This window comes from Girardinichthys multiradiatus, chromosome 9, assembly GCF_021462225.1.
Source record: "Girardinichthys multiradiatus isolate DD_20200921_A chromosome 9, DD_fGirMul_XY1, whole genome shotgun sequence".
NCBI classification, from domain to species: domain Eukaryota; kingdom Metazoa; phylum Chordata; class Actinopteri; order Cyprinodontiformes; family Goodeidae; genus Girardinichthys; species Girardinichthys multiradiatus.
In genome coordinates this window covers 27,021,794-27,036,162 of record NC_061802.1, presented here as the reverse complement: position 1 = coordinate 27,036,162, position 14,369 = coordinate 27,021,794, and the positions used below count along the sequence as shown (strand labels likewise).

Genomic DNA, 14,369 nt, shown 5'->3' with positions numbered 1-14,369 from the left:
TTTAGTACAAGACTTACCAGAATTTTCGCTATACCGATTTGATTGAATAACAAATAAGATTCACTCACCTGTTAAAGAATCTGCAATATTAAATTCCTGAGTGCCTTACAAATAAACTGGGCAGGTCTGTACAGCTGTATAACCTGGATTGTCGTCTTTGGACCGGAGTCTTTAAAAAAGAAACTGCTTAGTGAATCACTTAACCTGGATGGCAATAAATTGACCTCCGGTAATAAAGTAAAAAACCTTGGTGTTATTTTTGACCAGGACATGTCATTTAAATCCCATATTAAACAGGTTTCTATGGTTTCCTTCTTTCATCTCCGGAACATTGCCAAAATTAGAAATATCCTGTCCAGGAGTGACGCTGAAAAACTAGTCCATGCATTTGTTACTTCAAGGCTGGACTATTGTAATTCTTTACCATCAGGATGTCCATAAAATGCAGTTAAAAGCCTTCAGCTGATTCAAAATGCTGCAGCAAGATTTCTGATGAAAATTAAAAAGAAAGATCATATTTCTCCTATTTTAGCTTCCCTTCATTGGCTCCCTGTTAAATCCAGAATAGAATTTAAAATTCTCCTCCTCACATATAAAGCCATTAATGATCTAGCTCCATCATACATCAGAGATCTGATTGTTCCATATATTCCTAACAGAGCACTTGGTTCTCAGACTGCAGGTTTACTTGTGGTTCCTAGAGTCTCTAGAAGTAGAATGGGAGGCAGATCCTTTAGTTATCAGCTCTTCTCCTGTGGAACCAGCTCCCAGTTTTAGTCCGTGAGGCAGACACCCTGTCAACTTTTAAGGCTAAGCTTAAAACTTTCCTTTTTGATAAAGCTTATAGTTAGAGTGGCTTAGGTTATCGTGAGCTATCGTCCTTATTTTTTACCTCCGTCTTCCTCCCTCCCTGTTGGTTGGAGTAAGGGGGAGTCAGGTTTAGCCTAAACCGGCTCAGTTATGGTTGAGGTACAAACACGCCCTCCATTTCTGCTACCTGTATGACCCCTTCTCTTTTCCAATGGTTATGGTCAATCTGACAGAGAGAGTTATCCCAATCATTGTGGTTTTTAGTATAACAATGACCATCAGTGGGCTCTAGATGGACAAACTGTCTACTTTTAAGGCTAGGCTTAAAACTTTCCTTTTTGATAAAGCTTATAGTTAGAGTGGCTTAGGTTATCCTGAGCTATCTCTGTAGTTATGCTACTATAGGCTTAGGCTGCTGGAGGACATAATGACCACTTTCACCCTCTTCGCTACATTCTCACACTACTCTTCAATTTTGCATTATTTGCTGTTATTTCAGCTTTTAACCTTGTTCTCTCTTTTCTCTTCCTAGAAGCTACACCTGGCCTGACTCTGTGTTACCTGTGACACCTTTCTGGAGAGGGGCATCGTCCGAGCTTATGCTGGCAACAGCTTAATGCTCACCCTCTATGATCCACATGGCCCTGTCTTTCAGTGTTTAACTCTTTCTCTCTCCTAGACATGGCAATTGACTGAGCTTTTACTGTGACTAACTCTATGTGCTCTCTTTCAGACTCTAACCTTGAAAACTGGCTCTGAGCTACATCCATTAACATTTACTTTTCCTTCACATAGAAAGGACTCCTGGATCAGTGCTTCTTTGTTCTCTTTGTGTTTCTGCTCTGTTCTCTCAAACCCCCAGTCGGTCGTGGCAGATGGCCGCTCACACTGAACCTGGTTCTGCTGGAAGTTTCTTCCTGTTAAAAGGGAGTTTTTCCTCTCCACTGTCACTGCATGCATGCTCAGTATGAGGGATTGCTGCAAAGTCAACGCCAGTGACTGTCCACTGTCTCTACATGCTCATCCGGGAGGAGTGAATGCTACAAGTCACTGACTGGATGCAATCTGCTGGGTTTCCTTTGATAGAAAAACGTTTTATCCAATTTGAATAAATAACTGAATCTGACTGCACTGTTCAATGATTAGGATTAATTGGAATGTATGTACCTGACTGTTGTGAAGTGCCTTGAGACAACATGTGTGGTGAATTGGCGCTATATAAATAAACTGAATGGAATTGAATTGAATTATGCTGTGAATTTACTGTAAGGAGCCTATCAATAGAGCCCATTAAACACTTGTCACCCCTGGGGACTTTATTTCACCATGTAAGTCATTGTTGACAGAGACTTGTATGATGAATTAATAAGGGCTTAATTACATTTGAAGGATGGTCCAGACATGCAGTAAAACAATGCCACCATTGTCAGCTTCCTGTCTAGCTCTTGATGCCTTTTTCCTCAGCAACACTGTGAGAATGTGGTCATAAAAGGTGAACTTTTAAGCCTCAGCTAAGTGGGAGACGAAATGAAACAAAACAGAGTGAAAAGATAACAATGTAATTTGAATTTCATTTTTAATAATTATGCCAAATAATTATCATTTTCATTTATATATCTGCGCCATTAAAAGAAACAACAGGCTGGAACTTAATGGTAAAAGATTAGTGAAATTTTCTCATTTCTATTGTCCTATAGGGGTATATGATTTCCTCACCACCAATGCAATTCTATTTGAATATCTGAGTTAACAAAAACAACTCTATTAGCTGTCATAAAAAGTCAGTTTGAAAACAGATGTAATGCATAATGTGTCAGTACCAAAAACTGAAGACCAAGATCATTGTGCATTATCTCTGATGTAGAGGATCTGTTGCCTTGGACATCTGTTGTATGTAAGTCTGTTGGACATATCTGACGTCTTTAGCACATGGCTTACAAAAAGGGATGATAAGCACCTTAACGTATGTTGTTAAACCAGGTGTTACCATGCAATGTCTAAAAAAAAATAACTGTCTGACTTAAAGTACGCTGTTATACAAAGTGTACACTGACTACTTTACATGATAAAGTGTCATATTTTGAGGGTTGTCCCAGGAAAAAATCAAATAAAATAGGGGCGTACTCACTTTAGTGAGATACTGTATTCTACAAATAAAAATCATTTTAATAATCCAATTTGACCACAAACAAGAATGGTTTAGTATGTTTTAATATCAGACAGTGACAAAAAAAAGATTGTGTCTTTTTATATAGTGCATGTAAATATCAGATTTCCGGTTCCAGTTTCTACAGTACATGTATAGAAAATCTGAGATTGAAGTGAAGTGTTTCAAAAATTCATTCTATGAGCACTGAAACAGACATTGGCTGTCATACTGACCAATTCTTTCGGTTTGAGTATTGTACAAGTTTGCCTTTAGCTTACACAATTGTCTTTAATTTCAAGGCTGTCATTTGTATCTCAAATATTGGATAGAATGTGTGAGAAACAGCCTCTCATTTTAAAAGTTTTCCCTTTAACTTTAGGTATGCATTTTATCTTTAAATTGTATTACCTCTTTTGATGAATATTTTTCAAATTGTCTCTTTGCCATTTTGTACCCTCCATTCTTAACTACACATTGCCCTTAGACAAACTAGTTTGTACCCATGTACCGGCACCATGCCTTCTGAGTTTATTTATTGTTCTAGTTGAGTATTTCCATCAACTATAGAAATAAAGTGGTAATGAAAATGCTGAACTTTCATATATAATTTAATTAAGGTGTAAAATTTTATTTTAAAACCTTATTTTACATTGTACTACCTGTTTTTTTTTTGGCTCTGATCCCTGTTTGGGCCATTTGACATGAGAATATGACCCCAGTTTAAAGAAATACATCTCCAGGTGAGTTTAACCTGATATTTTTCTTTTAATCCATAAAAACTAGTTTTCTTACAATAAACCATTAGTAGAACATAGAAAATACTCATTACCAAATCTTCAGTTATCAAAGCAGGTATGAAACATCCCCTTTGCAGGTATGAATTGATGCATGGTCAGAACAAGATGTTCCGTTAATGACGGTACTCTTGTTCCTAAAGAAGTAGAAAACAACCACATCTGCAAAGGTATGAAATGGCAACATCCTGAATCTGCACATCTTATATTGATTAATATACTTGACCTATGAAACAACTGTAACACCAATGAAACAACAGACCTTTTTTCTTTGCACTTTAACAGTTACTATTTCCACTGACACAGCCATTAAGGTTTTTTCAGGGGTTCTTTTGTTTGAACTTTTTACATTTGTATTCAATTGAACTTAATGTAAACATGGAACATATTTTTTATTTAATAAAGAAATTATTTTAAAGTATGGCTGCTTGCAGGACAGAACCCAGTATTGTACAGAGTGGCTAAAGCCTGCAAGATGCTGTACTTTAAATACAGAGGGGGATCATTCGAGTCAAATCTACTGCAGTATGCAGGTAAGACACAGTGGTAGACAGAGACAGAAAAACACAGAGCATCACAGAAGTAATGTGGATAAAACCAGTGATGATTAAATGAAGCAGTCGCAGGGTATTAATTTGACGTTTGCTCAAAAATATCAATTTACGCCCCATTCTAAGTTTGGTAATGCATTTATTGGAAAGAGATTAATATCAGTTCCATTAATCATTCAGGAGATACAACCAGAGCAAGGCATACTCATATGTTAGCTGATCTCTGTTTGGGAGCTATGAGGCTATTAATCAATGTCCCTGCTCCTCTGGCCATGTCATCAGGGGAAAAGGCAAATTTATAAAAAGGCCAATAACAACACTGATACCTCAGAATGTGACATACTTAGATATTTATGCAGTGGTTCTATATATTTCCACTGACCTTCACAAGGCTCTTGTCTGTGCAAAACCGATTGCTAGTTTTTGCATTTTCTTATCCTTCTGATGCCTTTGCTTGATTTGTTTTATGCTTTATGTAGATTACATAATGTACCAAAAGTGACAACACTATCTAAATGTGTTATGAGAATAATAACTATTTTGGCCACGTTTTCATTGATAATGACTCCAAGGTCAGTAGTTAACACATGCCTTAACACAAAAAGAAGTAAAGCACATCTCGGTCTCCATGAAACCTGTGGACAAAATCTGCGCACTGAAATTTATCCACACAAAGACTTTCCTTGCTTACTCTGCATTCGTATGTGCATGAATGTTTGGCTGGGTGAATGTTGAAAACAAAGCAATATATAAACTTTAGCTCAGCGGAAACTTGAGATCAACAAAGGAGCAGAACTGGTCAAAAGTGGTCAAAAATCCCTTTAACAATACTTGACATGTTATGTTTTAATTAATGCGAAACAGTTGAGTCAACACTAATAACGCCTATATACAGGTCCTTCTCAAAATATTAGCATAATGTGATAAAGTTCATTATTTTCCATAATGTAATGATGAAAATTTAACATTCATATATTTTAGATTCATTGCACACTAACTGAAATATTTCAGGTCTTTTATTGTCTTAATACGGATGATTTTGGCATACAGCTCATGAAAACCCAAAATTCCTATCTCACAAAATTAGCATATTTCATCCGACCAATAAAAGAAAAATGTTTTTAATACAAAAAACGTCAACCTTCAAATAATCATGTACAGTTATGCACTCAATACTTGGTCAGGAATCCTTTGGTAGAAATGACTGCTTCAATGCGGCGTGGCATGGAGGCAATCAGCCTGTGGCACTGCTGAGGTCTTATGGAGGCCCAGGATGCTTCGATAGCGGCCTTTAGCTCATCCAGAGTGTTGGGTCTTGAGTCTCTCAACGTTCTCTTCACAATATCCCACAGATTCTCTATGGGGTTCAGGTCAGGAGAGTTGGCAGGCCAATTGAGCACAGTGATACCATGGTCAGTAAACCATTTACCAGTGGTTTTGGCACTGTGAGCAGGTGCCAGGTCGTGCTGAAAAATGAAATCTTCATCTCCATAAAGCTTTTCAGCAGATGGAAGCATGAAGTGCTCCAAAATCTCCTGATAGCTAGCTGCATTGACCCTGCCCTTGATAAAACACAGTGGACCAACACCAGCAGCTGACACGGCACCCCAAACCATCACTGACTGTGGGTACTTGACACTGGACTTCTGGCATTTTGGCATTTCCTTCTCCCCAGTCTTCCTCCAGACTCTGGCACCTTGATTTCCGAATGACATGCAGAATTTGCTTTCATCCGAAAAAAGTACTTTGGACCACTGAGCAACAGTCCAGTGCTGCTTCTCTGTAGCCCAGGTCAGGCGCTTCTGCCGCTGTTTCTGGTTCAAAAGTGGCTTGACCTGGGGAATGCGGCACCTGTAGGCCATTTCCTGCACACGCCTGTGCACGGTGGCTCTGGATGTTTCTACTCCAGACTCAGTCCACTGCTTCCGCAGGTCCCCCAAGGTCTGGAATCGGCCCTTCTCCACAATCTTCCTCAGGGTCCGGTCACCTCTTCTCGTTGTGCAGCGTTTTCTGCCACACTTTTTCCTTCCCACAGACTTCCCACTGAGGTACCTTGATACAGCACTCTGGGAACAGCCTATTCGTTCAGAAATGTCTTTCTGTGTCTTACCCTCTTGCTTGAGGGTGTCAATAGTGGCCTTCTGGACAGCAGTCAGGTCGGCAGTCTTACCCATGATTGGGGTTTTGAGTGATGAACCAGGCTGGGAGTTTTAAAGGCCTCAGGAATCTTTTGCAGGTGTTTAGAGTTAACTCGTTGATTCAGATGATTAGGTTCATAGCTCGTTTAGAGACCCTTTTAATGATATGCTAATTTTGTGAGATAGGAATTTTGGGTTTTCATGAGCTGTATGCCAAAATCATCCGTATTAAGACAATAAAAGACCTGAAATATTTCAGTTAGTGTGCAATGAATCTAAAATATATGAATGTTAAATTTTTATCATTACATTATGGAAAATAATGAACTTCATCACAATATACTAATATTTTGAGAAGGACCTGTATATGCAATGTAAAAAAAAGTGTAAAGACAAAAAATTGTTATACAACAAAAAAAAGCTGTGAACAAAACTATGATAGGGATAAACACTAAGATCCTAATCTTTGATCAAGACTCCAGATAAATTTACCCTGTTACTGTACCAGAATTTCACACTAACATAACATAGAAAAATACTTTGTACATGGAAGCATTTTTGATATTACAAAAACAAAAACTATTAGAATCAACAGTTTTGATTAATGGGGAAATGGACTGACATCCTACAAAGTCCAACGTGAGACCCAACAGAAATCAGACAGATATTTATATACACTATAAAAACATCTTGTTTAACTTTTTGTTGACTTTTTTTGACATTAAATCGGACTAACCATTTATGGTTTTAGATCACTTAGAATTACTAAAATTATTTCTGCCAAATAGCAGAATAATGAGGGAGAGATTTTTGGAGAGTATTTTATTGCTTTTTATTTTATTGTCAGAGGTTTACATGAGGTATTTGGCACAACTTCCTTTAAACTCTGACTTGGGGAAAACATGTTGGGTATCTTTCTACAAGCCTCTCACAATAGTTTGCAGGAACTTTGGTCCATTCCTTCTGACAAAACCGGTGTAACTGAATGAGATAAGTAGCAGCCCTTGTTTGGACCCGGTTTTCCAGCAGAAAAACATCCAAACAACATGATGTTGGCACCCCCGTACTTCACATTTAGTATGATCCTCTTATGTTTGCAGGCTTCCCCTTTTTCTTCCAATTGTAGCAATGATCATTTTGGTGAAACACTTAATTTTTGTTTCATCAGACCACATGTCTCCAGAAAAAAATTTGTCTGTATCCCTTTGTGTGTTTGCAAACTGCTACCTGCTTTTCAATGTTGCTTTTGGAGTAATGGCTTCTTCGTCATTGAGCAGCCTTTCAACTTGCGTTGGTGCGGAACCTATTTCACTTTGGAGAAAGGCTTTACTTTACCAAATTAAGCCGGGATCTTCACAAAGTCTTGTGTTTTCGTTTTGGTGTTGATTTGCACATTTTAATCTCTGGGACACTGAACCTGTCTACTTCATGAATGATATTATGCTGGACATTCCCAGGGAAGTTATATATTTGTGTTCTTGAGGGCGACAATATTCTTCCTAATATTTTGGCTGATCTTCCCATGAAATATGGAATAGTGTAAAACTTATTTTTTTCATTATTCTGGCATTTCACAAACAGAGATAATTTTGGTAATAATAACTGACCTAAAACAAGAAATGTTAAGTTGACGTAATATCAGAAAGTGAGAAAACAAGACCATGTGACTTTTCATACAGTGTATGTAAATATCTGGTATCAACTGCACATAACATTAATTATTTTTGCAACAATTTTACCACACAAATTGCCTGAATATAGTTTAGTAAGGTGTTAAATATAACAATGAAAAACAGCTTTCCTTCTTCCTAAACCCATGAGCCATGGAAATCAATATGGGAGGAAGACTTCCTATACATGTTCAGACATTATGTTTTTCAGTGTTGCTACTTACCGCTCTCAAAGCAAGCATCAAAAATCAGATGTCCTTTTCGTAGAGGTCCAGTGTATCCTGGTGGGCTCACCGTGAGCTTGTTGACATTCCCTACTAAGGCATCTTCCCCTCCAGTTTCACTTCCTGAAGAACAAGCAAAATATACTAAACTAAACAAGAGTCTAACTTGATTCAAAGGTTTTCCATAAAAATGTGCAGCAGACTTTATTTCGTTTTATATAAAAGCATACTGTTCACACATGAAATAATCTCTCATTAAATTTAATACGACCCTAGAATGTCACAAAGTAATGCGTCACTGTATTTTCTTTACAGTGAAGATTGCTGTTTGTAACAGACATTTTATTTTAAGTTTAGAAATCCTCTCATTTAAACAAACTAGTTTTGAATTTCTTTTATTTATATATTTATATTTTTCAACAGGCAAAAACTTCAATACATGAAGGAACTTTTTGTCAATGGAATACTGTAAATATGGCATTATATTTTTGTTCTGCCACAACAAGCATAAAAATGAAGTGTGCTGCAGAACAAACACATAAGGGCGAGTTAAGTCACATATGTTTATGCATTAGATATTAGTGACAACTTATAATGTGCCAGTTTCAACGAGAGCTAGTTTTAGTAGAATTATAGTAATCCGAGATAAGAAAAGAAGAAAAATACACAGCTTGGCTGCGAGATATGACCACCTCCCTATGAACGCCACCCTGTTTACTCATGACAAGAGAGGGATCAAAATAAACACACGTGTGCGCAGCTATAGTCTACCTAACTAAACAAAACAGCCGGAGAAAGAGATTGTAAGACCTTATAAGGGGGAAGTAAAAGTATAAGGTGTGTTCATTTGTTTTCATTATTATGTTATCGGATTATGGCATTGGGTTTGAAGCAGAACCGTTTGCCATTATTAGCTGCTCGGTAGTTTTCTGCACACTGCTAGGTACCTACTCATTGCACAAGTGCTACCGTTCTTTCGTAAGGTAACTAAACTATTTTAATATTCTGTGATATGATATATAACTGTTGGCCAAGCTAGCTCACAACTGCTAGATATGGGAGTCTGTGTTTACATCCTTTCACCTGCTAGCTTGGCGATTAGCATACCGTCCGACAGCATCAGTATAAAGACACACCGATGGCTAAAAGCGCCCGCTTTCTACTCGCCAGGCAGCAGGTCGACGTGAAATTCCCTTCTGCTTATGTATAAGTGAGGTTAAAGCAATGTAAAGCTCATATTTACACACCAGCCTCGACGTTTCTATCAGTGTTTTCCTCCATCTTCCTCTCCATCAGCGCAGCCGACGCTTTTAGTGCGTTGCCACGGCAACGGAGAAGGAGGAAGAGGGAGAGGAAGAGGCTCAGCCCATGAGAGCCGCTGGCTTGCATTGCAAGCACCTCTGTGCAGGTATGTTTACTTCAATAGATTGTTTTTTGCACCCACGATTAAAAAAGCTGAAGTTTGCTCCTGGTTGTATCAGTATATCTAGGTGTTTACCTGAAATAGGTGTAATTCAAAGGTTCGAGTCTGGAGTGGCACAATTTTGAAATGAAGCTCTGATTTATTTCCCAAAATAAACAGAATGATCAGTGTCTAATGTCAGTGTTCAGCACTGTGTGGGCAACTGGCACATTAGCATTCTGCACACAGTATTATACAAGAAAATGCTCCCATTACACAGCAGTACAATCTGTATACTTGGCATTATTCAGTTTTATCACTGCCATACCTGAAATAAAACCCATTTAAATAGTATTTTGAGAGAGAAAAATAAGCCAATAATGGAAGCAGCCATCAGAGACTGGGAATTATCCAGAAGATTGATTAAAGCTGAAGATTTTCTAGACAATTGGAGCATAGATGTCATCAGGGCCAATCAAGTCTGGCCTTATTCCTATCCCATTACAAAGGCTGCACCTGATTAAGTACATGAGAAGAGCCAGCGCGAAGCTCCTGGGGCAAGAGGCATACAGGTTGCTGCTAATTTTCAGCTTATAAGCAATGTGTAACAGGAGTGAATGACTCCATGCCTGTGATCTATATATGACAGCGAGCATCAACAGGCCATGGAGTAGATGAGTCTGAATGATTATTTCTCATATGACAAAAAGAGAATGCAGAGCAGCTCTGTAATATTTTGTTAAAATTGAAAATTGAATAGCTGTCCAATGCTATGCCACTCCTTTAACGCTGTGCCAATTAAAGAGCTTTATTGTGGTACAATCAATTATTTTGAAGAGAGACTGAAATTGAATTATAGAGCATGAGAAGAATGAATTAGAAACACTACAAGTTCTTTTGTTTCCAAGCTTTAATCAAAAAGGGTTGAAAAACAAAATGTTGCTATTAGCAAAAGAACATGGCATGTCTTTATATTATTATTATTATTATTATTATTATTATTACATATTAAACAAATTTCATAAAAAAACATAAAATATTTCTGATTTGGAATTTTACATTATGAATTTTATTTTAATAAGAAAAATTATGTCACAAACATTCGTTATTATATTACTTCTTTTGGTTTTTGTATCTTTGTCACATTTGAATGGCTCAGAACATAAAATCAATTTTAATAATAGACAAAGTTAAACTAAGTCCAGCAGGGGCGGGCACAGTATGCAGGTAAATCAAGATAATTTTTCTTTGAGCCAATTAACCAAAAGGTTGTAGCCGTGTGGTGCTAAGCATGTTTGCTAACATCAGCAACCAGCAGAGCCTAATTGAGAGGAGAGTTAAGGGGCCCGGGGCTCAAACAACAAGCACCCAAGACAGAATCACATCTAGATGTAAGAGCTGTTAGAGTATTTGTGTGCTGAGTTTTAGCTATTTCAACATTTGTGTTTTACACATCATATCACAGGTTGTTGTTATTGATTAAACAAAGATGAGGCCAAAATAGAAAACATTGTGAAAAAATAAGAAAACTCCAAAACATCTATACATACACAATATTTAAAAATCTCAAATGTAATAGGAGTGTACCTTCTGTTTACCATGACTGTAAATATTACTGGAGTATAAAGGTTAAATAGCATGATAAATTAATAATTCTATGGATTTTAAGTGGTAATTTAGTGGCTCTTAATTTGATAGATGAGCTGGTTATTCTGTCTGTGATAGATATGACATTCTAAATTTTCATTACTGAAAAGCCAAATCACCTAAAAGTATAAAACGTACATTTATTGCCAGTGGTCCTTCTCGTTTTAATTATGTCTCAGGAGAGAAGATTTACACCTGTCCGTGAAAGCATTTTAGATCACTGAATATTTAGAACATTGCTTCACATGTGGTTAAAGTAAGATCTGCAGGAATGTCAAAAAAAACCTAAAAACTGACTCTTTTAATCACAGGTTGCAGGTGACTTGAGGATGCTCAGCATTATCACAATCCTCCAAATAATTTATTTAAAACAGAAACCTCTGGGAAACTGTAGATTTGGCTCTGCAAAGATATTTCTCTTAGTGAGAAATGTCTTTTTTCTAAAATGTAAAATGATCAAATAGATAATTTGTTGTACAGGTCCTTCTCAAAATATTAGCACATTGTGATAAAGTTCATTATTTTCCATAATGTCATGATGAAAATTTAACATTCATATATTTTAGATTCATTGCACACTAACTGAAATATTTCAGGTCTTTTATTGTCTTAATACGGATGATTTTGGCATACAGCTCATGAAAACCCAAAATTCCTATCTCACAAAATTAGCATATCATTAAAAGGGTCTCTAAACGAGCTATGAACCTAATCATCTGAATCAACGAGTTAACTCTAAACACCTGCAAAAGATTCCTGAGGCCTTTAAAACTCCCAGCCTGGTTCATCACTCAATACCCCAATCATGGGTAAGACTGCCGACCTGACTGCTGTCCAGAAGGCCACTATTGACACCCTCAAGCAAGAGGGTAAGACACAGAAAGAAATTTCTGAACGAATAGGCTGTTCCCAGAGTGCTGTTTCAAGGCACCTCAGTGGGAAGTCTGTGGGAAGGAAAAAGTGTGGCAGAAAACGCTGCACAACGAGAAGAGGTGACCGGACCCTGAGGAAGATTGTGGAGAAGGGCCGATTCCAGACCTTGGAGGACCTGCGGAAGCAGTGGACTGAGTCTGGAGTAGAAACATCCAGAGCCACCGTGCACAGGCGTGTGCAGGAAATGGCCTACAGGTGCCGCATTCCCCAGGTCAAGCCACTTTTGAACCAGAAACAGCGGCAGAAGCGCCTGACCTGGGCTACAGAGAAGCAGCACTGGACTGTTGCTCAGTGGTCCAAAGTACTTTTTTCGGATGAAAGCAAATTCTGCATGTCATTCGGAAATCAAGGTGCCAGAGTCTGGAGGAAGACTGGGGAGAAGGAAATGCCAAAATGCCAGAAGTCCAGTGTCAAGTACCCACAGTCAGTGATGGTCTGGGGTGCCGTGTCAGCTGCTGGTGTTGGTCCACTGTGTTTTATCAAGGGCAGGGTCAATGCAGCTAGCTATCAGGAGATTTTGGAGCACTTCATGCTTCCATCTGCTGAAAAGCTTTATGGAGATGAAGATTTCATTTTTCAGCACGACCTGGCACCTGCTCACAGTGCCAAAACCACTGGTAAATGGTTTACTGACCACGGTATCACTGTGCTCAATTGGCCTGCCAACTCTCCTGACCTGAACCCCATAGAAAATCTGTGGGATATTGTGAAGAGAACGTTGAGAGACTCAAGACCCAACACTCTGGATGAGCTAAAGGCCGCTATCGAAGCATCCTGGGCCTCCATAAGACCTCAGCAGTGCCACAGGCTGATTGCCTCCATGCCACGCCGCATTGAAGCAGTCATTTCTGCAAAAGGATTCCCGACCAAGTATTGAGTGCATAACTGTACATGATTATTTGAAGGTTGACGTTTTTTGTATTAAAAACACTTTTCTTTTATTGGTCGGATGAAATATGCTAATTTTGTGAGATAGAAATTTGGGGTTTTCATGAGCTGTATGTCAAAATCATCCGTATTAAGACAATAAAAGACCTGAAATATTTCAGTTGGTGTGCAATGAATCTAAAATATATGAATGTTAAATTTTCATCATGACATTATGGAAAATAATGAACTTTATCACAATATGATAATATTTTGGGAAGGATCTGTATTTGTCAAAAAGCTAAATCAGAAAGAATTTCCTGTTTATCACTCTGTCCTCACACTTAGTGTGTTTGTGTGTTTAAAGGAAGCAAATCTGTGTCTTAGTATTTATATTCAACCAAGTACAGGGAAACCCTTTTACCCTGCCACGCTGGGCACTTTTCACACATAAAGTCCATCATCAGTGAAGGAACAAGTCAAGCAAAAATCAAAACAAGTGGGGACAAGGGGCACAGAGTTGGAGACATGCTGTTGTGCGAGACTGGGTGAGAGTGTGAGGGATGGGGGTGGTGCGGCGGGATCGGTTGGGTGCAGAGACCAGGCGACGGTACACAGAGAATCACTATGGTGACAGAAATCATGGGGCTCAGGGGAGTGAGGCTGGGTCAGAGAGGAAGGCTTGAGAGGCAGCTGACTGAGGAATCAGCCCTCACTTTGGATGATTCAACTGACAGATCCCCCCAGGGCTGTGCCGGACCAGCTGTCCCCAGAGACCATGAGCTTTACGAGACAGAGATGTGGCTAAAGCAGTCCCTTTCTAAGTGAAAAAAAGAAAAAGAAAAAACATTGAATTGGAGCTGAGATAGTACAACAGTGCCAAAACACAGTAATGTTGTTAGAGATGTTTTCACATATCCTACAGTGAATGAAAATGCTACAAAAAGAAGACCATGTGCTAATTTAAAACGTGTAAGCACTGTTACATGCTGCATCCTACAACGGTGTGAGTCTCAGCATATTTTTCATCTTCCCTGTTAACATAAATATTGGTTTACAAAATAATTTGTTAACAGTGCAGATTACAGTTTCATGATCATCTCATCTCTGTCATGTTTTTTTTTTGCTTTCTCTGTGTCTTCATCCCCCTGTTCAACCCCCTCCTCCATTGTATGTGTTGGACA

The 14,369-nt window shown here is 38.3% G+C and overlaps 2 protein-coding genes across 2 annotated transcripts in view; one reads left to right on the top strand and one right to left on the bottom strand.

Moving 5' to 3' along the window:
* The window catches only part of agbl4 (AGBL carboxypeptidase 4), a 479,295-nt gene extending 469,558 nt beyond the window's left edge, over nucleotides 1–9,737 (bottom strand). The window contains exons 1-2 of the mRNA XM_047374823.1: nucleotides 9,584–9,737; nucleotides 8,337–8,459 (exon numbers count right to left, since the gene is read on the bottom strand). Of these exons, the coding sequence (XP_047230779.1) occupies nucleotides 8,337–8,459; nucleotides 9,584–9,725 (265 nt within the window). The 5' untranslated portion in view covers nucleotides 9,726–9,737. The remainder of the gene's footprint in view (nucleotides 1–8,336; nucleotides 8,460–9,583) is intronic.
* Nucleotides 9,633–14,369, top strand: part of elavl4 (ELAV like neuron-specific RNA binding protein 4) — a 117,735-nt gene continuing 112,998 nt past the window's right edge. Inside the window, exon 1 of the mRNA XM_047374826.1 lies at nucleotides 9,633–9,744. The gene's annotated coding sequence lies outside the window, so the exon portion shown is untranslated. The remainder of the gene's footprint in view (nucleotides 9,745–14,369) is intronic.